The sequence below is a fragment of the Egretta garzetta genome, unplaced genomic scaffold, assembly GCF_000687185.1.
Source record: "Egretta garzetta isolate BGI_Z169 unplaced genomic scaffold, ASM68718v1 scaffold138, whole genome shotgun sequence".
Lineage (NCBI taxonomy): Eukaryota > Metazoa > Chordata > Aves > Pelecaniformes > Ardeidae > Egretta > Egretta garzetta.
This window is the reverse complement of record NW_009260598.1, coordinates 841568-862986: the sequence shown is the minus strand read 5'-3', so window position 1 is coordinate 862986 and position 21419 is coordinate 841568. Positions and strand designations below refer to the sequence as shown.

General features: G+C 40.2%; 2 protein-coding genes across 2 annotated transcripts in view; one reads left to right on the top strand and one right to left on the bottom strand.

The window, feature by feature from the left end:
- Nucleotides 1–12959, top strand: part of LOC104131573 (coiled-coil domain-containing protein 162) — a 22034-nt gene extending 9075 nt beyond the window's left edge. The window contains 4 exon segments of the mRNA XM_009644753.1: nt 7067–7275; nt 9299–9419; nt 12433–12556; nt 12908–12959. Coding sequence (XP_009643048.1) covers nt 7067–7275; nt 9299–9419; nt 12433–12556; nt 12908–12959 — 506 coding nt within the window.
- Nucleotides 12960–14091: 1132 nt separating this feature from the next.
- The window catches only part of CD164 (CD164 molecule), a 20585-nt gene continuing 13257 nt past the window's right edge, over nt 14092–21419 (bottom strand). The window contains exons 4-6 of the mRNA XM_035900310.1: nt 20667–20819; nt 19428–19505; nt 14092–18448 (exon numbers count right to left, since the gene is read on the bottom strand). Coding sequence (XP_035756203.1) covers nt 18288–18448; nt 19428–19505; nt 20667–20819 — 392 coding nt within the window. The 3' untranslated portion in view covers nt 14092–18287. The remainder of the gene's footprint in view (nt 18449–19427; nt 19506–20666; nt 20820–21419) is intronic.

Here is a 21419-nt window from a genome sequence, read left to right as displayed (position 1 = left end):
AAGTTGGATGTCTATTGCCTTAGCATTGAGCAACAAGTCTTTGAAATCATCAGTGAAGTGAGAAGAGAAGGAGTTGACAGTATGATTGACCTGAGGAAAAAGTTTGGCTCCACTAAAAATAATGGTGACTTGAGAGAACATTTGTCTAAAGTAAGGAAATACATATGCGTGTCAGTAAACGAGCACAAAGATAATATTCTGGTTAGGCTTGCTGAAGATGACTTGAGATATTGCATTCTATCTGGGACATCGCTTGGGTGAAAAGCACGGAGGCAGTCCATTACTAGACTCTATTAATGGCTACTCATTTGTCAGACTGTCTTGAATCAATCATCTTTGACCCTGTGTTTATGCTCCAAGTGCAGAAATTTTTGGCCAAACCCAGCCCTTAGACCCTGAATGTCTGCAAGTATTTGAACTGAATTTGGTTCTAAACTTAGGGACTCTGCTTTCAGTCTGTTCTGAGCGAAACTAACACCATGTTTTCTACATAGGTGAACATCAGAGAGGTTGAACTTGGATCTGAAGACATATAAATGTGAACTCACATTCAATCATATGTCAGCATTGCCATGTGTTGTCATTGTCCCTTTTTTGGGGGGAGGGGGGGCGGGGAAGAGAATGTGATGTTTCAGTGACCCTGATAAATGTGTTGATGGGAGTTTTATCTTCTCACCATGCAAGTTGGTCACATAAAAGAATGGGGACAGAATCCTTTTTGCCACTTGGGGTTAATTAGAATAAAAAATGTATTCAGTTTGATGTTTTGAAAAAATGCCCTCAAAACTGATGTTCTGGGAGTTATAAACTAAAGCCTGGAAAGTCATTTCCAGGCTACAACTTCCAAATCAATCCCTTTTCTAGTCAAACATATTCCTCCTCAGTGAAGTTCAATTTATACTAGCATTACGGTAGTCAGTCAGTGAATACAAATGAGATGAAATGGATAACGGCTAAATACTTCTGTCTAAAGCAAATACGCCTGCAGAGAAGCTTGTGAAACAGGATATAACCATAAGGCAAACAGAGTGAGAAGGGCTTTCAACACCCCCAGTACACCTGGGGGATAGGGACACCCAGAAGTAAATGCAGAACCAGTGGAAATGGAAGAGGTCCGTGTGTGAGAAGGCTGCAGGGAGACTACCACATGCCCACTCAGAAATGGCCGTGCAGAGGCAGTGAGCAAGGAGAGTGGGGGGCTGATGTACAGTCAAAGGGCTGTGGTTTGAGCAGAGTCATGGGCACTCAGCAGGCTGGTGCACACCATGGTCATGGGTGGTTACTGGGTGTTTAAGAAGGATCAGCAGGGAAGAAGAGGAGTGAGAATTGCACTCTGTGTAAGGAGTTCATTCCCTGCACAGAGCTCATATAAGAATGTGGAGATGTACGACTGACAGCCTATGAGTCAAGGTCAGAGGAGGGAGGAACGTTAGTGATGACTGATGACTGTGGCGGGGACTCTCGTTCCAGACTGCCTGGAATAAAGTGGATGGGCCTCTCTATAGAGGGCTAAGAAAAGTGGTTTTGATTTCAGGCCTTGGTGTTCCTGGAGGTTTTATCCACCTGGAAATCTACTGGAAGGGGAACACAGCCTTGTGAAAGCCTAGGGAGTTCCTAGACAGCATTAGTGGCAATATGCTAAAAACAAATGCTAGAGGAGCCAACCACGGCAAATCCCTACTTGCCTTAGCAAGGAGCTTCTTAATGGACTAAAATACAAAAAAGAAAGATTGCAAGTAGTGGAAACATGGACAGGCAACAAAGGCAGAGTTATCAGAGTTCAGATGCATAGCGATGAAATTAGGAAGGTCAAAGCCGGGCTGCAGATAAAACTAATATGGGCCACAAAGGGTAAGAAGGTGAGTTGACAGTGAGTGGTGGATCTTCTGTGCAGAGACACCTCTGCCAGGAGGGCCAGGACCTTCAGCGGTCCTCTGTAACCCTTGTTTGTATGATTTTTGCATAATGCAACTGTTTTCCTCTGCCTTAAGAAGGTTTCAGGAGGAAGTCTGCTATTTTTAACAAAGAAGAAAATCCGATGACTATACTTTTCATGAATCCACTGATTTTGTTCTTATCAGGGTCATTGTAATGAGGGTGAACCAGGTTACTGAATTTGGTATAAAGCAGAATCCCCATTTGGCATAATAGTGTTTATCACCATTAACAGTGCTTCATTTTGGAGGGGTTTACCTGCTTGCTGTTTTGGATTAAATGTCTTCCTTTTTTTTTTTTTTTTCCCCAGTTTCTGGGCAATGTTCACATTTCCTGTTTCCCTGGAGACACAGTAACAGAAATTTATTGCCAAAGGCTGCACTGTTTCAAATTGCAAAGGTTGAGCATTTGAAAATTAAACCGAAATACAAATAGTTGCATGCTTTTACAATTGTATTTACTTCCAAACCACACGTTTCTTCCTGGGGAAAGTAATCTTTGTGGGTCTAATCTTATTGATGTCTTCTTTAGCAGGAACAGCTGCAGCTCTTGCAGGATGAAAATATCAGGCTAAGCAAGCTGGTTTGTAAGCTAAAGGCTCTGAACTGTTGGAAGCAAACCACTCAGAAGGCACAGCTCTCTGCAAAGCTTAGAGATGCTGAGAAGGTGATATTTCCCTACCATTTCACCTGTTATTAGTCTCTAATTTTCTGCAGAACTAATGGTCAGACTGGGCCAGCTCACTGTTACTTAGTGAGTCTATAGGATCTCATGGTAACTGCAGATTTTAGGTAAAAATTCTAAACTTTTTCCTCCTCTATATTATGGGTATAAGGGTGGTCTTCAAATGTGAAGAGTGTGAAACAAATCCCTCATGCCTTGCTAGAAGCAAGAGTCTAGGAAGTATGAGTAGCCTACAGTACTCCTAATTCTGTTGTTGACTCAGAAGACTAATTATGACATATCAAACCCAACTATTTCACAACGGACCAAAACGTATGAAAAAGAAGACAGGCAGACATGAAGTGAAAATGAACGAGACTGTTGGCTTGGGAGGTAACTGAGGTGGTTTTTTTGTTTTTTTTTTTAATTGGTATCTGCTTAAACAAAGCAGAACACAGCATGAGGTTTATAAATTTAATTACAGAAATACAAGATGAAGCACAAAAATGACTAGATTAAACTGAAGTGAAGGAGGATGGAAAGAAAAGTGCCTCAGTGCTTTAAATGAGGCTGATTAGAATGGAACAAACAGGTTATTGATTGTTATATAGGTTAATTAGCTGCACATGTCAAACAAAGGCAAGGCAGAATGGATCATATTTGTTAAATTAAAAAGAGTCAAAACAAAATGGGTTTTGTGTGCTTGTTAATTTTAAACCGAAATAAAACTGCATGTGCATACACTTAGTTCAGTTATATCAGGGAGATGCTAAATCATTAGACTGTTTTATTAAACAGATCAGTCAAAGATGGATTGAATTATTGCAAATTTGTGCATTTAAATAAAAGCTATCTTAACAGGATTTAAAAGAAAAGTCTGAAACTGATAAAAGTAAATGGTAAAAATGGCTTTTTAAAATTAGAAACTAGCTCATCTTGCTCAGACAGAGCTTTCTTGTGTCTAATGTTGGAATGATCCTGAAGATCTAAGAACTTGTATTTCACTGTCCTCCATTCTAAGCACAGAGGATAGTGGACCTTGCTTTTTCCGGTTTCAATGGCTGGGAAAGGAGAGAGGGCTGTTAAATCTGTGCCTGGCATGGTAACATGTATATACCTGTTTATGTTTGTGTTTAAAACAAACAAATTCCCCTGCCCAGAAGGAAAACAAACTTTACCACACTCATTTTTACTTTAGAGATGATGAAGGAATAAACGGATTAGTAGCTGGACAGGTCTTTCTAATGCATAAGAGAGATCAAGTTTTGCATTGCTTTGAGCTTGTTTGCACACAAGCACTTAAAGATGTGCAGTTGTACCCATATGAAAGATTATCCTACATTTTCCCCTTTAGAGGACCCCTCTTGTCCATCCTGTTCCTCATTTTGTCATTAAAAAAAGGTCCAGCCTTTACTAGAAAATAGGGACAATTCAATTTCACTTTACCAAAATTCTCGGAGAGATGTACCTTTCAAGAAACCCACCGCTATGTAAAAGAGAAAATCACTGCTCTCATCATTGTTTCTGTTATGTACTTTCTGTTTGCAGGAAGCTCTTCAAAACAAAAAGGAGTGTCTGAATGCTATGATGATGGCAGAACAAGAGGTGACTTTGGTTCAGGGTCAGCTCATGTCTGTAAGGAAAGCTCTTGCAAAATCTCAGGCAGAAAATGACAAGCTAAAGAAACAGCGACATAAACAGGTATCTGAATGCAACAGGTCCTGATTCACCAGCGCAACAAGTTGAATTCTTCTCCCTATCTTGCTTGCTTTAATGGGGAGTTTGCCTACTGTTATTCTAGGAGAGAAATGGATTCAAAACTAACTGCGTAATACAGTTACTAAAGCTGGATATGTCTTTCGTGGCATTGAAACGATGTGTCTGGCTGAGTTTTTTCACCACTGCAGGTAGAGAGAACTAGGAAAAAAAATGTAGCATCTTGGAGTCACGTACCAAAATGACAGTGACAGGCACTACGTTTATGTATGCCATTGGCAGTGCTGGATGTATGTTTTAGAAGAGGAAATGACACTTAATATTTTATGCCACAGATAAAAAAAAAAAAAAAATAAATTCCAGACCTTGAGGCTATTAGTCTTCCACCCAATCATTAAATTCCAAGGAAACATTCTGGGATATTGTCATTAAATCCAGAACAAATTCATTGCACATTTTTTTTCCCATCTGAACACCTTCATGGATATATCACTGCCACAGCAAGCTCCCTCTCACTTCTACAGATGGCTACACATGCTAAAATGGCCCATTCCTCAAAGTCAAGCTGAAAAGCACACCCTTCGCTTGCAACATACTTAATGCCAAGCAAGATGATTGTATGGAAAACAAGTCTTGTCAAACCGACCTCATTTCATTCTGCTGATAAGATTAAAAGTTAGATAGAGAAGCGTAATGCTAGAGATTCCACCTACCTGGAAGGGCCTTGTAACTCTTGGGTTAGCAGCACATTACTTCTGAATTTTAAACTTTAGTATTAAACAATATCAATAAAAACACTAAAAGGATTGAGAGCTACATTTTTTGACATCTAGAAATGTGTTATTTTCATTAAATGAAGATGGTTACTGATGCATTTCTAGGGGGGTTGGTAGCAGCACTATCCGTATTCAACATTTTTGTCAGTGGCTTGGAAATAAATATAAAATTACAGATTTTAAAATGTACCAATGACATATTTGGGGAGGAATGTTAGTGAATTTGATAAGGCACATTTAGTGAATAATGATATGGGCAGAGCAGGAGTACAGAAGCACACAGATAGCTTGGTAACTTGGTTATTCCTCCGAGAAGTAGGTCAATGCCTGGGTGGATGAAGAAGGAGAAGAAAGCAGGACTTGCACAGAACAGGGTGGCTGCATCCCTGGGCAGGACAGGGGTCGTAACAGATGACTGGCCATGTAGTGTGGTACTGGAAAGGATGGATGCTGCAATCTTTTCATTTATAAAAAGGAGACTAATGCAGATATATTAAAAATTAGTTTGTAGCTCTATGTACAACACACTGAAATACTGCTGCTGGTTCCAGAGTGTACTACTTAAAAAAGATGAAGAAAAAATTGAGTGTGGAGAAGAGTTACAAAAATTATTTGAGGAAAAAAAATTTGAGGAAAAAGCTGCAGGAAATGCTTTCTAGCAGAGGGCTCCTAAAAGGCTCAATCTGTTTAGCCTATCTGAAAGAAGAGTGGCTTGGTTACAGGTATTTTTATTGGGAGAGAGTAGCAGGTATCAAAGGGTTCTTAGGGAAAGGTTTGACAAGAGGTGGTGCCTAGCAGTTGAGGTCAGGCAAACTGAAAACAGGGAAGTAGAAACAACATTTCCAAAATGTGATTAACCGTAGAAATGACAGTATGCTTAACTGAGTATCTTCAAGTCAAGACTGGATGCCTTTCTGGGAAACGTGGTTTAGCTAAACCATCGTACTCATTCCAGTACAAGGGTAATTAAGCTCTGTTGTGAACTTATCAGTCTATGAAACTCCAACCTTAGGAAGCCTTAGATAGCTCCCCAGTGAGAAATGTTTAGGCTGTGGCTGCTTTTAGCTCTTTGTATTCAGATTTTTCACCAGAGCGGAGTTGCCTTTGGCCGATACATTTATTTTCTTCACTGTCAAGCTGTCAATTTACTTCCAAAAGACCCACTGCATCTACCATCTTTGTAGCAGCTGCTTTTGTTGTCGTTGTTGTTTTAGTTTTTCTTTGATTTCTGACATCAGCTTCTGGTTCTTTCTCCCTAGTTTCTCTCTTTGGTAGATTGTCATGATGGTATTTACAAAGTGCAGCAGACTCCATTCCACAACCCTTGGCTCTACAGGAGGGTTTTACCTGATATGGACTGGCTTGTAACACTATTGCATTCAGTTGTGGTACAGATTCTCAGATGAAGCCATACTTACTGGCTGTCTCTACAAACGGTGTATAGACAGCAATGTTTGAAAAAGCTGTGCTCATTTTCACCCTCTCTTTCCTTGTTTAGATGTTGTTTTAAAAACAAGTTCCACATGCAGACCAGAGGCTGGTTGCAGAAAGCAAATTACACAAGACAGGAAACTGGAAGCAACCCGTGCCTTGTTCATTTGCAATTGAAAGAATTCTACACATGAATGTTGTTTTGAGGCTTCTCACTCTAACAAGCAATGATGTAAATACAGCATTCTGTTCCAACTCCCCCTTATCCTTCCCTTGTGCTCCCTGTTCCTACAACCCAAATTTTATTTTGGGTTGAGGTCTGACTGTGGTCCTTTCATAAGACTATAGGATAATTCAGTTTTATTTACTAACATTTCATTATCTTCAGTAGCAAGCCATGTGGGATTGGGTCTCTTCCTCATCAGCTCAGCTGGGCATGACATCTGAGGACTGGTCATTAGGGTTTAAAAGGAAATTGAAAAAGGTATCAGGGGAACTGGGGGAAAGCAATTTGAGTCTGAAGCTGTTGTGATTGTATGTTGTAGAAACAAATGCTGTTGGAAGCAGTACAGAGGAAGATACAAGAAACCAAGAAGAGACAAATACTCATGTGATGAAAGCTGAAAACACAGAGAAGATGCTTGAAGAGGTAGGAGAAAAAGAGCAGAGAGTGAAATGCCTAACCAAGGAAGCTGAAAAATCTTCTAAAACATGCCATCTTCAACAAAAAAAGGCCAAAAAAGAAATGCAGCAGGTAAGCCCATAATGCAGATTTGACAAATAAAACCAGTAGCACTGCTGGAGAGATGTCTTAAGTTTTAACACTGTCTGACCACATCTGAGTGTATCCCTTCAAGTGTCTGAATTTTGGAGCTCCACTGCAGCCCTCCCAGTGCTCTAACTGAGGGTCTGGGTGCTTAGGGCCATGTTCCACCCATTGGTGGCATCTTGTGTTTCTGCTGCTTCTCAGGGCTTTCCTATTGAGTCTGGTTCAGCATCTTCGCTCTAGAAAGTGAGTAGTATTCTCCTTAATTGAGAGGTAAACTGCCTGAGAGTTTGTGTAAGGTGACAGTGCACCGGGAATGGGTGTGCAGCGCTTGAGAACGTGCTTGCACCCCTGGGGGGAATGGGGGTACAGCAGCTAGAGCAGCAAGCGGCCAGCTGTGTGTCCCCTGTCGGGATATCCCCCGGCACTGTGCCCGAGGCCTCTGCTGTAACCGCTGTCCTCGTCACGAGGCTCAACGTGGAGCTTTGGAGCCTCACTCGGGCTCTGCCTCCCTGCTGGGGCCATGTTCCCGGGTCTGCAAGCGCCTGTCGCTTTCCTGGCTCACCCTGTGATGTTTCCCAGAGGGGTTTGCTACCTTGGCACCAGTGCTGCAGAGCTGACAGACTGCTGTCCTTTTGCTTTATCTAGTCTGCATTTGATATAAACCCTCTGCCCATAGGTTACACCACCATTTCCCAAATTCTGGACTGCCAAATGAACGTATTGGGAAGGGAACTGCTTTAATGCAGTCTGGCCACAGCAATGGCATTAGTTGTCACTGAATTGACGCCATCCGACTGAACTGATATATTGAGTTTAAATCTGTTACTGTATTGCTAATCATTGATGTAGTGTAACTGCGTAACCAGATCCACTTTTAAGATTATCTTCCTGTAAAAGAGATGTAACTACTTCAAGTTAAAAACTGATTTGGTCAAGTAAATACAGTTTAGCACAGCTGGTAGAGTGGGCTCTTGGCTGTGAAATGTGCAGTGCTGCTTTTGTAGTGTAGCCCGCAGAACAAGAGACTGTTTGGAAACCACTCGATTAGACTTTAACTAGATGAATCCATCTACTAACTGACAACTGTGCTGCCACTGAAGTCTCCTTGCCCTTGCTTTCTTGGTCTAGAGGGGGAAAAAAAACTTTCTAAATGTATATGAATGCCTCTCCTGTAAACCGAGCAAAATATATTGTCTTCAGTCTTCTAAAGCATCAAGGTGAAAGCATGGGCTGTTTGTTTTCCAGAGTCAGGATGACAAATGCTATTCTGCTGGGAACACTTTCTCAGGCTGCTGGCATGTCTTGTAACCAAAATCATACGAAAGATTTTTTACACAGCCAAAGCAGTTGGTGCAGACACGTAAGCCCACCGATTTCATTGGGATCTGTCTTTGATGGGGCTCCAAACTGTTTTGCTGTGTTTACAAAATAACCCTTCAAGAGATCAGAGTTGTCAACATCTGGACCAGCATTTAAGGAGACCAGGAAAGAAAACTGCAGTGGGGAGGCTTTTGTTGCCACACGACAGTCCCAGCTGCAGCTAGCACCTATGTGGTCATTAACACTAACAAACACTCCATTTAAACTTAGTTAGCAAATTACAGAGTCTGTGGGAGAGATGAGGGAAGAGCTGCTGCTTTTTCCACACACTTCTGCACTGAAAATGGAGGTAGGGTCTTGTCTAATTTGGGCTACGTGCAGAGAACAGTGAGAAGAGGCCTCTGTATTGTTTTTATCTTCCTCCAGCAATGCCTGAAATGCAGATTCCTATTAAACAATAATGAGAATGTCAATTTGCACTACTTATGCTGTATTTTGCATTCAGATGGATCATGGATATATTTAACAAAGCTGTAATTATGGATTATTTCGACCAGCAAGAAGTGATGGCCTCTCATTCACAAGAGTACACAGGGTGACATCATCTTTTCCTTTAAATCTGCTTTGAGGCAGAGCTGTCAGATGATGAATTTTTGTTGCTGCCATTAATGCTTTTACCACCTTCTAGATAGGAAGCCAGTTAACCCAAGAGTGCAGTTTAAAACGGGAGGACTTCCAGCAGGCTGATGAACTTCAGTGTCAAGTTTATGACCTGGAAGCTGCAGTTTCCCAGAGGAATGCGACAGCAGGTAAAGACAAGCTGTGTGTCGTAACCTGCTTGCTTGGAGAAATAAGTCTTAAGAGCTATGTGTCCATGTCTCTGAATCCCTCCTTAACCTTTGAAGCAATAGGCTTCTCTCCTCTGTAATGAAAGCCTTTAGGTAGAGCAGAAAGACCTAAAACAATCTTGAGGAGAAGTCAGACAGCTCCAAAGCCTTATGCTGCAGCTGCTCAAGCAGCACTCTCACATTAATAACTTTAAACCCTAACTTGTGTTGTCTCTTGTTTTGGGAAATATGAGGGGCACTGCATTTAGGGGAGGAGGCAATTAGGCAACAAAGGATCCCAAGTGGTAGGAAATCAGGCTTCATGAGTGGCTCTGGTCTTGGAACAGCTTGCTTACTTACCAACCACGTGGGGCAGCCAAATGAGACTGTACCCCTGTAATTTGATTAGATACATGCCTATTATTTTGGGTAGCTTTAGAGGGTCTCAGAACACTAGTGGGAGGCTTTCTAGCCCTTAATTGAATTAACCTGGAACTTAAACCTTTAACAAAAAAATCTTTCTTCTCAGCTGTTTGTTAGGTAACTTGTTAACATAATGCTTACATAATTCATGTAGCTTAAAAGCTTGATTAGGGATTTCTACTCCTACCTGCCTGAAGTTGCTGCTTTTCTCTGGGGTATCAAAATCCTACTGTCAGCCTGATAAACTCATGCAGAAAAATTGATGGGTGATACCTAAATTCCTAGTAACTTAAGTAAACAGGAAAAAAACTCCAATGGTCTTTCAAGGTGCATTTCTATGCCATGAAGAATATGAAGTCCTACAGATTTAATTACAGTTTCCTTCTGCAGGAAGATGTTAGTTATTCCTGCCAAAGGAAACTGAGAAAGGCTCATTAGCACACTGCTGAAGACAAGACATGAACCAAATATAGGGAAATAAAAGAACAGGGAGGTATCTTTAATTAATACATGAATACACTTGGTTTCTCTGGCTTTAAATTGATAAAGTTCAGGGGAAAAGTTGGTGCAAATCCTTTAAGTCACACTGATGCTACTGAGCACAAGGAAAGCAGCTGTGACAGAAAGGTCATGAATTATTACTCTTTTTTTCCTGTAATGAGTTACCATTGTTAAACATAACGCAGAGCTGTAAAAATTGGCTGAGAAGCTTGAATTTCTCTATGCTCAACATAGGAGCTCCATAAAGCTACAGACACCTAGTCTGAAATGTGTTAAAACCCTGCAATGTATTGTAGCTACCTTTTTTACTTGTGACTTTTTTTTTTTTATTCCTGGGTCTGTAACAGTAGATAGATGTTGTGAGGTTTGGTGGTGGGGTTTTTTCCCCCTTCAAAAAGGTAGTAGGAAGACTGCAGAGCTGTTGTCCCATAATATAAGCAGTGTAAGAAGTCATTTTCCAGGTAGTAAGTCAATATTAAATAGCTATCATTTTTGATGCATTAATACTAGTACTTCTCATAAGGCAATCCAGACTTGCATCATGGGAAGATATGGGTTTTTTTTCAATTAATCTGAGTTGTACTTTGTCACTAAGCTGACTTCATACCTATAGCATTTGGCCAGACCTTTTTGTATAGGGGTGGCAACTGTTACTTGTAATAGCCCTGTTTTGACTGTAAAGGTGAAGGTATTTTTGAAACCAGTCATGACAACCCCAGGAATTGCCCACATAGCCTAAGACTTCAGCCAGCTTGTAAGAATGATCTGTGGATCAGCAGTCTGAGCCATGTCTTCTATCTTTTTCTCCATTCCTTCTCCGCCATCTTCACATCTTCTTCCCCCTCAAACGCACTGGACCACGGCCTATCTCAGTAATGTAAAACAGTTGCTGCACTTCTTTCTGGGTTCATGTGCTTGAGGATGCAGGGACACAGAATGCAGTCTGATCAGACTGGATAGATGTGCTGCTCCCTTGGCCACGCACCCTGAAATAATGCCAGAAACAGCTAACCAATGTGGTCTGAAACTTCTCAGATTGTATCTGAGAAGGAGGAGGAAGGCGGTCTCAATTAACAAGTGCAGGATTACAGCTATACAGCAAAAATACCCTCCCCTTTTTACCTAAAGTCAATGGGAAAGGGTAACATAGGGTTAAGAAGTTGTAGAGTACATTGTAAATAGATACAAATCAGGGTTAAATCACATTATGACTGATAGCAAGTGTAGCATTTGATTTGGTGGGGGGTTTTTTTAGTGGCTGAAGGGTTGTCATTAAGTGGCAGCATCTCTGCTTTTCAGAAATATACAATGATGAAAACTGGAATTCACTGGGGAATTTAGTGTCTCTGGGAACAGATCATTTAACACCCACCCACCCCTTTTAATCTTGGCTTTCAACAGGACTAGGAAAGACAAAGTTGTGGGGAAAATAGTCTCATATAATGAAGTAGACTTGGGCCAGCAAGAATTTTCTGCTTCAGGAAGATGTCTCCTGCTGGAGGAATGAATGCTGATACTCTCATTACTATGAATGACAAGGGCGTGGGGTGAGCTGCAAAAATTGCAGATAGTTGTTGCAAATATCTGCAGGTAGTTTTTGTTCTACTTCATGTCAAGATCATCCATGAACTACTTTTTCCAGACTAAGCAATCTATTATTCTATTAGTACTATGCTGAGTGTTCACAACTTGTTTTGGGTTTTTTGTGGGTTGGGTTTTTTTTGTTTGTTTGTGTCCAGGACAGGACAAGGGGCAATGGGCACAATCTGAAGCATAAGAGGTTTCAGTTGAAGATGAGGAAAAACGTCTTCACTTTGAGGGTGACAGAGCACTGGAACAGGCTGCCCAGGGGGGTTGTGGAGTCTCTTTCTCTGGAGATATTCAAAGCCCGCCTGGATGATGTCCTGTGCAACCTGCTCTAGGTGAACCTGCTTTAGCAGGGGGGTTGGACTGGATGATCTCCTGAGGTCCCTTCCAACCCTTGCCATTCTGTGATTCTGCTTAGAGGAGAGGAACAACAGCTTTTGCATTTACTTGAATTCTGCTTTAAGTGTTGCTGCTAACGCTCCAGGTTCTGCTGCTCAGGTCCAGAGTAACAAGCTTTCAGCATCCACTCAGCATGGTGATTACCAGCAGCATCCTTTGAATTTTGACCCAAGCAGCAGCAATGGAAGAGGGGGGAGCACTCAAAGACAGTAAGTAATGGTGGTATTAATAATAAGCAACAACTTTGCTAGTTTGCAAGCTGTGGTTTGTATATACATGCCCAGGCAGATTTCATCTGGATAGCAAGTCAAATCGCTTTGAAGATTTATCTTTAAGAGCAAGGTGACCAGTATGTATGGCTAACAAACAGGGGAAAAAAAAGTTCCAAAAAATGACTAATGAAAGGGGATGGGATGGAGCTATTTAGTTAGCAATGGTCCAGGAAAGGGGTTTGTAGGTTGGTGGGGTTTTTGGTGTTTTTTTGGTGTGTTTTTTTTTTTTTTTTAGTACCATGCCATGGTTGGTGACTTTTTTTTTTTGTATGTTACTTATGCTTTCAGGTGCCTAGCAGATGGAAGGAGAGAACAGCAGATAGGCTATTACCACATCTAAATGAAAAGTCTCTTCCTACTGTCTTCATGCAGCAACAGAAACAAAGGCTGGTCCAGAAGTAAACCTAAATCTATTTTTAATCAGTCCAGGGCATTTTAGAAAATGCCACTGAACTGGCAATCTTGAGTAAGAGAAGAACAACTTACCTACAAATCATAGAGAGGCAGTAATACTCCAGTGCTGTGCATATGTCCTTCAACATGTTTGGATGCAGTGGTCAATACCAGCTCCAGTTCATCTGCTAATCCATTTTAGGAAGTGGGTGATGTGGATCCTCCTCCTGAGCAAGAGCAGCACTGCATGTCTTCCCTTCACAGTGCAGGAAAGCAAGGATATAGGTCACAACTAAAAGGCTACCTTGGAATGTGGTGGTACAAAGCATAGCTAAGTGCTGAGAGCAAAAGCATTGGGTCTGGTGTTTGGGTTTTTTTTTTTTTTTTGTTGGGTTTTTTTGAACTACTTTCCTGTTGCAACCCCTGGCCACCACATCCTGCCCAATGCAGCACTCTCACACCCAGAGGTTGCTGCCTGTACACTGAACCTTTCATGCTGGTTTGAAGATGACTCATCAAAAGCATCAGTGCCTCCACCTGCCTAAGCACCTTCTCTCCCCTCCCCCTAGAAGGGGGAAGAAGGACAGGCAGCTCCTTGCACAATGCAACACTAACTAGAAGAAAACTGAAATAAAATGTGTAAATTTATCTGCATTTCTCTTGCACAGAAAAAAGCTTGCTTCTATAGCCTAAGCAACAAAGGACTCAAAGTTGTCTTTCAGAGATATGTCAAGTTGTATTGCTTTTGATGAGTTAGTATTCTAATTTATGTGCCTTTCAGCATCATCCACATCCCTGAACATGAATAATCTCATGTACCTCAGTACTCTTTTTGTAAGTAACTAAGACCTAGAATTAAAGTTGGGTAACCCTTAACAGCATTGCCTTGGTTAAAGACTGAGTAAATGTGTTAGGAATGCTGCAGTATTTAGAGATAGAGGATTCCCAGAATAAGGCTGACATCCTTCACAATTACTGAAACAAGCTTTATTTCATTCAAGCTTGCTGCTACATCAAAACAAGTCACAATATAATCAGAATGCTGTAGAATCAGTTATCAAATAACATGAGTTCTTTTTAAGGTATGCCCTAAATGAATGACAAGGTGACCAATAACTATACAAGGTCAGCTGTCACTAGAGAAGCCATCAAATGTGATTCTAGCACATTCCAGGAACCAGATGCCAACTTGGAAGTAGAACAGTATCATCAGTATGAAGCACTTCTGTGTCATCACAGCTGTAGAAGGAAAAGGGCTGTCTCAGGCTAATTACAGCTTCTTGAAAAAATATTTCTCCAAGTTATTACTCAGCTTAATGCAGCAAAATTCAAAGATGAGTTCTGAATGACTGCTATACCTACAGCTGACTACCTTCAAAGAACAGCAGTAGCACAGGCTTGGTACTACAGGGATAAACAAATGTGCATAGGTTTTCAGTGCTGCATTGTAACAAAAACTTAACTCGGTCCTTCCTTGACTGGGTGCAGTACATGGATGATATTCTGGAAGGCACAGCAATTTTACGTACATCAGGAAGCTCTAGGTTTCCTCCATTTCTATACAGCCTTTCCAGAAATACTACTAAAGCTTTTGCAATTTCCTGTAATATGAGCCTTAGATATGTCAATACTACCTGCTGACACATTCACAACCCACAAGAGCATCAAGGTCATGATGTGAAACTACTGAGGTTACTTCACTCAGAGCTGGTTATCATTTTGCTGGTTATCAGTCTGCAACTACAGACTTGCACACCCCTCTCTTCTCTTGTTCAAGCATACTGACAGTCTTTCTCTAGCAAATATCCTCCTCTTTCTCGTGCAATCAGGAAAGAAGTAAGGCTCACAGCAATACCTTTTTCATGAAGGTCAAAGATCTTCATGTGAAAAGATGCTACAGTGCAGGGGTTAACAGCAGCCTCCCTGGAACCACAGACTGCAGTCCCTCTTCCACCTTACAGGCTGACATCCAGTATTACAAGGTTTGCTACTGGGAAGAAGAGCATTAAGCCTTACAGGTTGTTCCAAGTGAACGCTTAGTAAATGCCTTGCCATTAAGGAGAGAACAGGGTGAAACCAAAATGGAAAACATGACCTCAATGAGAATTCTTTTGGAAACAATTCTAAATCTGAACCAGTATTGTTGCACATACCAGACACAAAGTTCACACTGTATTTAGGAGAGCTAACTTAACTCTTCAAACCTTTTCCTACAGTATGCCTCAAATCCTATGGAAAACAGCTCTTATCTCCAGAAAGTTGGCAGACAGTCCCCTCTGTGACTGCTCACATTAAAGAAAGTTTACAAGTAAAAGTTCCATTCAACAGATTTTATTTATCAATTTGGTTTTGCGATTACAACTGTTTCAGTTTTCTTCCACTGAAGACAAAATACAAACTTTTACAGCAACACTTGCAGAAAACATTCATAAGATAACAGCTTGATATTTGCACAAGTTGGCTTCAAGAAGAAGCCAGGTAACTTGAAGAGTCACTACAGTTCAGTGCCTAAAATTGATTTAGGGGCAAATACAACTACAGATCTATGAGCTACCTTCCACTTCAAAACACAAGGCCAGGAAAAACTGCAAGTTGTTACTTCAGGTTTTTTGCTAGTACACAGCACAGATCAGCTGACACTGCCATTTCACAAAGGAGTAATTACTTTCTACAGTGAGGCAGCCAAGCACACAGTGAAGATGTATAACCCAGCCTCCCCTCCCCCTGATCAACTGAAAGGGAAACAACTCCAGCCACAACTCTGCAAACTGTGGATTACACCTTGTTGGCAAGGCTAATGAGCAAGCGGTGTGTAGTGCAGGCCTTCCAGAACAGGACTAAGTTGATATAGTACAAGCTCGAGTTTTTCAGATTGGCATCTGTACATATCAGAGATCCTGGGTTTCCTAAAGTCTTGGAAAGTAGCAATTGCTGGCACCAAGAAAAATTTAGTAACTAAGGCAAGGTATCCCTTCTACCCTTTTAAACAAAATTTGAGGCAAAAAGATTAAGCAACTTTAAGGCACTTTAAAAATTATTTTTAGTTTGCTTTACCAGCATACTTTATCAGCAACCTAAATCAGGATCAGTATAGCTCACATATAAGCATTTTAGCAACATTTTACAGAGCAACAACTTTTTTGTGACAATGCCTTCCATACTATGAAGTGTTCTGTAGCACTTTCCTGCAAGTTTTCCAAAAGATAGCCCTTTGAGGCCAAAAAAATTATATACTAGGCATAGTTTGCTTTGCCGAGCTGAAGGAGAACTCTGTCACACCTTAGAAGAGTGTTTTGCTCACTTCAAAGCACAGAATACAAGTTCATGGATATCTTTTTAAACAAATAAATGTAATAAAATAGTTCTGAGATAGGGAAAGGACAGATAAGTGATTTCACAATAAGGCCAAGGATATACCATCTAACTCACACATATACTGTTGCTGGAAACTGGCTGCTCACCCTGCCATATTAATAAACCTGAGCTGATTGTCTTAGTTTTGTTTAGAAAACCAAAAGATAATGAACTCAAAGGTACAGTACCAGTGAGTAACCTCTGCATTTTGTAGAAATTTGAGTCTTCTATGTAGCACAATAGGAACCATGCCTTTCAAACTAGAACACAAGAAAGCAACACTGCACTTTAAGTTTCCAACTTAAGTGCACTTAATTTGCTTCATATTTAAGTTCCACCACCACTATTATCTGCATTAACGCTGTCATTTTGCATTGGGTGCCAAATTCCAGTCAAGTCAGGGCTAGTAAGACAGTACTACAGATTATCCTGAAATTTATAATCAAGGGATATCATCAAAAGCTATGTATTATGTGCTACATCCACCACTTGATTTTATCTGTATTTCCATTTTTCCTCTGGGTTTATTTTCACAGGTGCTTGAGCCAACCTACATTGGAGATGACATACCTTTAATACTCAGATCACACGGCTGATCCGGCCAATTTAAAAAAAAAACAAACCAAACTATTTGGCCAAATAGATTTCCTTAACTAGTTCACTGCAGGGTGACACAAACCTGATGCCAGGAAGGGGGGAGGGGAAAGAAAAAAGGTATAGCTCTGGCAGCTCCAGGACTACAGGAATCCTGACCAGGATCACATCAACAGATCCTCTGAACTACTGTTAATTGCTCCTTCAGCAAGCAGACATACAGGAGGGTAAAAAAGAAAAAACCAAAACCAACAAAACCAAAAAACCCAAACGCTGAACTTATTTGCAATGAACTTAAGAACCATTTGAATAAGAAAAGCCTCAGGTTTTCCCAAACACCAGTATTTCAAGTATAAATGTAAGTTGTTGCCTTTTTATACAAGGAGTGAACTGAATTTTACTATTTTTATGGTTGGTCTTTGTAGGCCAGAACAAAAGGTAAACAACTTAAAGCTTCTGTTTGTAGTTGAACATTACTGTGCCATGCTCCCTCACCCTCAAAGTCAATAAGGGACAGTTATTTAGTGTAAAAAGGTTTTAAACTGGAATGCTCAAGTCACATGTATTCCATTCTCCTATATAAACCTAGTACTTAATAGTTTTATTTATCTTTGAGATTGGTGGGGCGCTTTTGCAGCCTACTGATTTTTAGTTTTTTAAGGCACTAATCTTCATCTCCCCTTTCGAAGGATTATCCTTACATCCCCTCTCCACCCTCAACTTTAATTGGAAAGGGCACAGGATTTCTATTTGGAATGCAGTATTTTACGAGGCAACTGTTATTCTTGTGTAAAAAAAATTATGGGTTATGTTACTCTGTTAAGACATTACCTACTTCTACAGTTTTGTTCCTCTTTCTAACAGCATGCTGTAAGAGCCACAAGCTAATATAAATGGTATTTCACTCCCTGAAGTCAGTCACCAATAATTCACACCTTGATAAAACTGAAGGGATACTGTATCAAATGTTGATTAAATTAGCCTTCACAATAAGTCATCATGAGATTGTCTACTCAAGACAGTGTTGCCACTGAATAAGAATCTCTGAACATCTACATTTGGCATATCAAAAAAAAGTCCCACAGCAGCAGCCACTAAAGGAAAATAAGACAGCCATTAGAACCCATGCAGCATATTGCAAGTAATCCTGTTGAAGAGATTCATATCACCTCTTGCCAAGTATAATGTTGCAAAAATATTCTTTTAAAGTCTTCTTTTAGGGATTTAAAGGATATTATGAACTGCTGTCTTCCATGAGCAACAGAAAATATTTTGGTTCAGTGAACTACAGGTGTTGGGCTACTAGTCCATTATAAAGTGGCAGGTCCTAAAGTGTGTGATAGTTTCGGTCTTTCGACCTGCAGAATTTGTACAGAAAGAAAATGACAGCCTGCAGACCCAGCACAAGGACAATTCCACCTATGAAACTCGCAGCATCAAACGTAGATTTGCGTGAAGGTGATGCAGGAGTCACAGTAGCATTTGTACCTGTTAAATACCACATTAAGAGTCTGTGAGTGCACTTAGTATTGGCTTCCTTGTATTAAAATTACTCAAAATATCCAAACACCAATAAGAAAACAAAAAATAATCAGAAGTAAAGACACGTCAGCAACTGCATTTAGATTAGTGATAATGAAATTCTGATTAAATACTGTTTATATAAGGCTAGAGCTATTTATAGCCAAACTGCTCTGGACCTCAATATTGAGCAAGTCCCAGCTGGACTTTATTTGCACTTCACAAAGCCAAAACTTTCCTCCTTTACATAGAAGTATATTACCGATATGCTCACATTCAAAACAGTTTTCCAATCTCTGCTGCTTGCTCCTTTTTTTTTTTGCTTAAATTCAAATTAAATTATCTTTCATCTACTGTTTTACCCCAAAAGTTATGCTTAAAGAAATCAGCTGAAGCCACAACACATAAGAATCTGGAAGTGACAGCCATCTGCCGATGGCTAGTTTTAAAGAGCTTTACTTCACGAGAGCTTTTCATGAAACAGCATATTCAGGATTGATGCTGAAATAAAACACTCCAGCTTATTCCCATCACTGTAGCCAAATCTTTTTTAGTTTTTTTTAGTTTGTTGGGGTTGTTTTTTTTTTTTTTTTAGGTATCCCATTATTATGCTGCAAGTGAAAAACAAAACACCACCTCCAAAAGATAAGTGAGTTAAATAGTGACTTCCAGCCACACTATTAAAAGCAGCCAGCCGATTTCATTCGACCAGCATGTTTCTGACTTTTAATATCTCACCAACTAGCTGTTTCTCAGGGTATTACCTTGCTATGTACACATATCACCTTAACAAAATCAGACATGCCATAAAGTTAGAAGTGACAGCAGCAGATATACCAATACTACTTTAATGTTGTCACTTGGTAAGTCTTTCAAGATAACACCTTTAAAGCAACATTAATTTCTAAGTATTTAATGCTTTAATTACACTATTAGTAGCCGTTACCTGGAATACTTGTTGTGGTAGCTGAAGTAATAGCAGTTGTAGACAGAGGAGCATGTGTAGTTACATTGGTGACGTTAGCTGTTTGAGAGAAGACAGTATGTACATACCATAAGCTTCAAGAGCAAAGTTTGCAAGGGCCAGAGTTCTCATGTAAATGATTTGCCTTGTTTTGCTTAAACAAGGATAAGCTTTGACCTCAGACTGTACCCCACACAATTTAGATGTTCAGTTGCATGGCATTAACCCAAGTTTCTCCAATAAGTTTTTGTTTGTTTTTTTTTTTTAAAACTTGCATACCGTTCTTATCCAAATATTTCAAGGTGCTCCACAGATCAGATAGTGATTCTTCATTCAGACAAACCCACTTTTCTTTTAAGCACCGATATTAATGCCGATATGAACAAGAATCAAGACAGCTGCTTCAAGACAACTGAGAATCTGCATCAAGGCAGAGGACTTTCATTAAACAGCCCTTAGAATCAGTTAGTACTTATTGTACTAAGAAGTACTTAATGTATTGTCTCTAGACAGGAGATAAACACTTACAGGATAGCAAAACTTCCTCTTTCTCCCCCTAGCCCCCAAACCACTAACTGTGAATGACATCACTGAAATAAGCAGTCACCTGTATCTAGACTGTCTCCTAAAAGCTCTTCCGTTATCAAGCCAGAAAACTAGGTCTCTGACCACCCCCTGCCCCAATTAGTATTACTAAAAATTAATCAGTATTCCACTATGTGCCTGAGAAGTGCCAAAATTTGCAGGTCTACTCAAAGCTACACATCACTGCTGTACATTAGGCTGTTCTGAGCCTAATCAAGCACCAACTTGTTATCTCCCAGCTCCTTTAAGCAGCAGATGCTTTTAAAGATGAGATTATTTTTTTTTTAACTTCACTGTTAAGATGGTAGCATGCATAAGAACAGAAATTTTTCAACTGGGCAAAACCAAACAAAAAAAAAAAAATCAAACTCCTAAGAACTCATGAGTAGTGAAAATGACTAACCTAATTCAAACAATTACCACTGAGCCAATTCTTAACTATATTGGAAAGAAGTGTCTTCTCTGTTAGTTTTATAAAATCCACTTCTTCCAAACCCTGGGACCATTTATGTATTCCATACATCATATATTTAGTAGTCATGCTACTAAAGTAATCTGTGGAAAAAGCCCTTGTTCTTTATTTTATTCACCATCTCCTAGTTTACTGCCATTCTGTGTTCAGTGGTATTGTATTACCTATAGTAGTATGAGGTATGGTAGCAGAACTGGCTGGGGTAGTATTGGAAGACGCTGTGGTAGTATTGGAAGATGCTGTGGTAGTATTGGAAGACGCTGTGGTAGTATTGGAAGACGCTGTGGTAGTACTGGAAACAGGAACAACTGTAGGAGCTATGAAAGAATAAAGAGTTATATTAAAGAGATTAATGACAGTAACTAAAAACCCCAACAAAATGGAACAGCAGCAGGCTGAGTTAAGTCATTCATATAGCACCAAGTTCTACTGTAGTTTTGGTTTGAAATTACAAAGCAGCTGAATGTTCAATCCACCACACTAACAGCAAAAGCTGCACGAGTGAATACATGAAGAAAACTTGTCACAGACAGCCAGATCAAGCCAATGTTCAACTGGCAACTTAAGATTCCTCAAAGCAAACAGAAGGGAGAAGAGTCCTATTGTACGAGCATAAACTGTGCATGCTTTACACAACAGGAAACCAGGTTTTCAGTACTGCTTCCCAACCTCACTGCAACCAAAATCAAAGCTGACCTTTTAAGTTCAACTAGAAATCAGTGGTTAGCCAGCTGAAGCAGTATGGAGGGAAAAACCAAGATATCCTCAAAAATTTGAAAGTTTAGCTAACGCTTTCTGTTCTGAGAGCTGTTGCTGGTTGTAGGTGCTCTCAGCTTCAGCATGTGCCGTGAAAAAACTGTGAAGCCTTCTGCAACTTACTGCATTAACTGAGTTCATCACACATAAACAGTTTATCT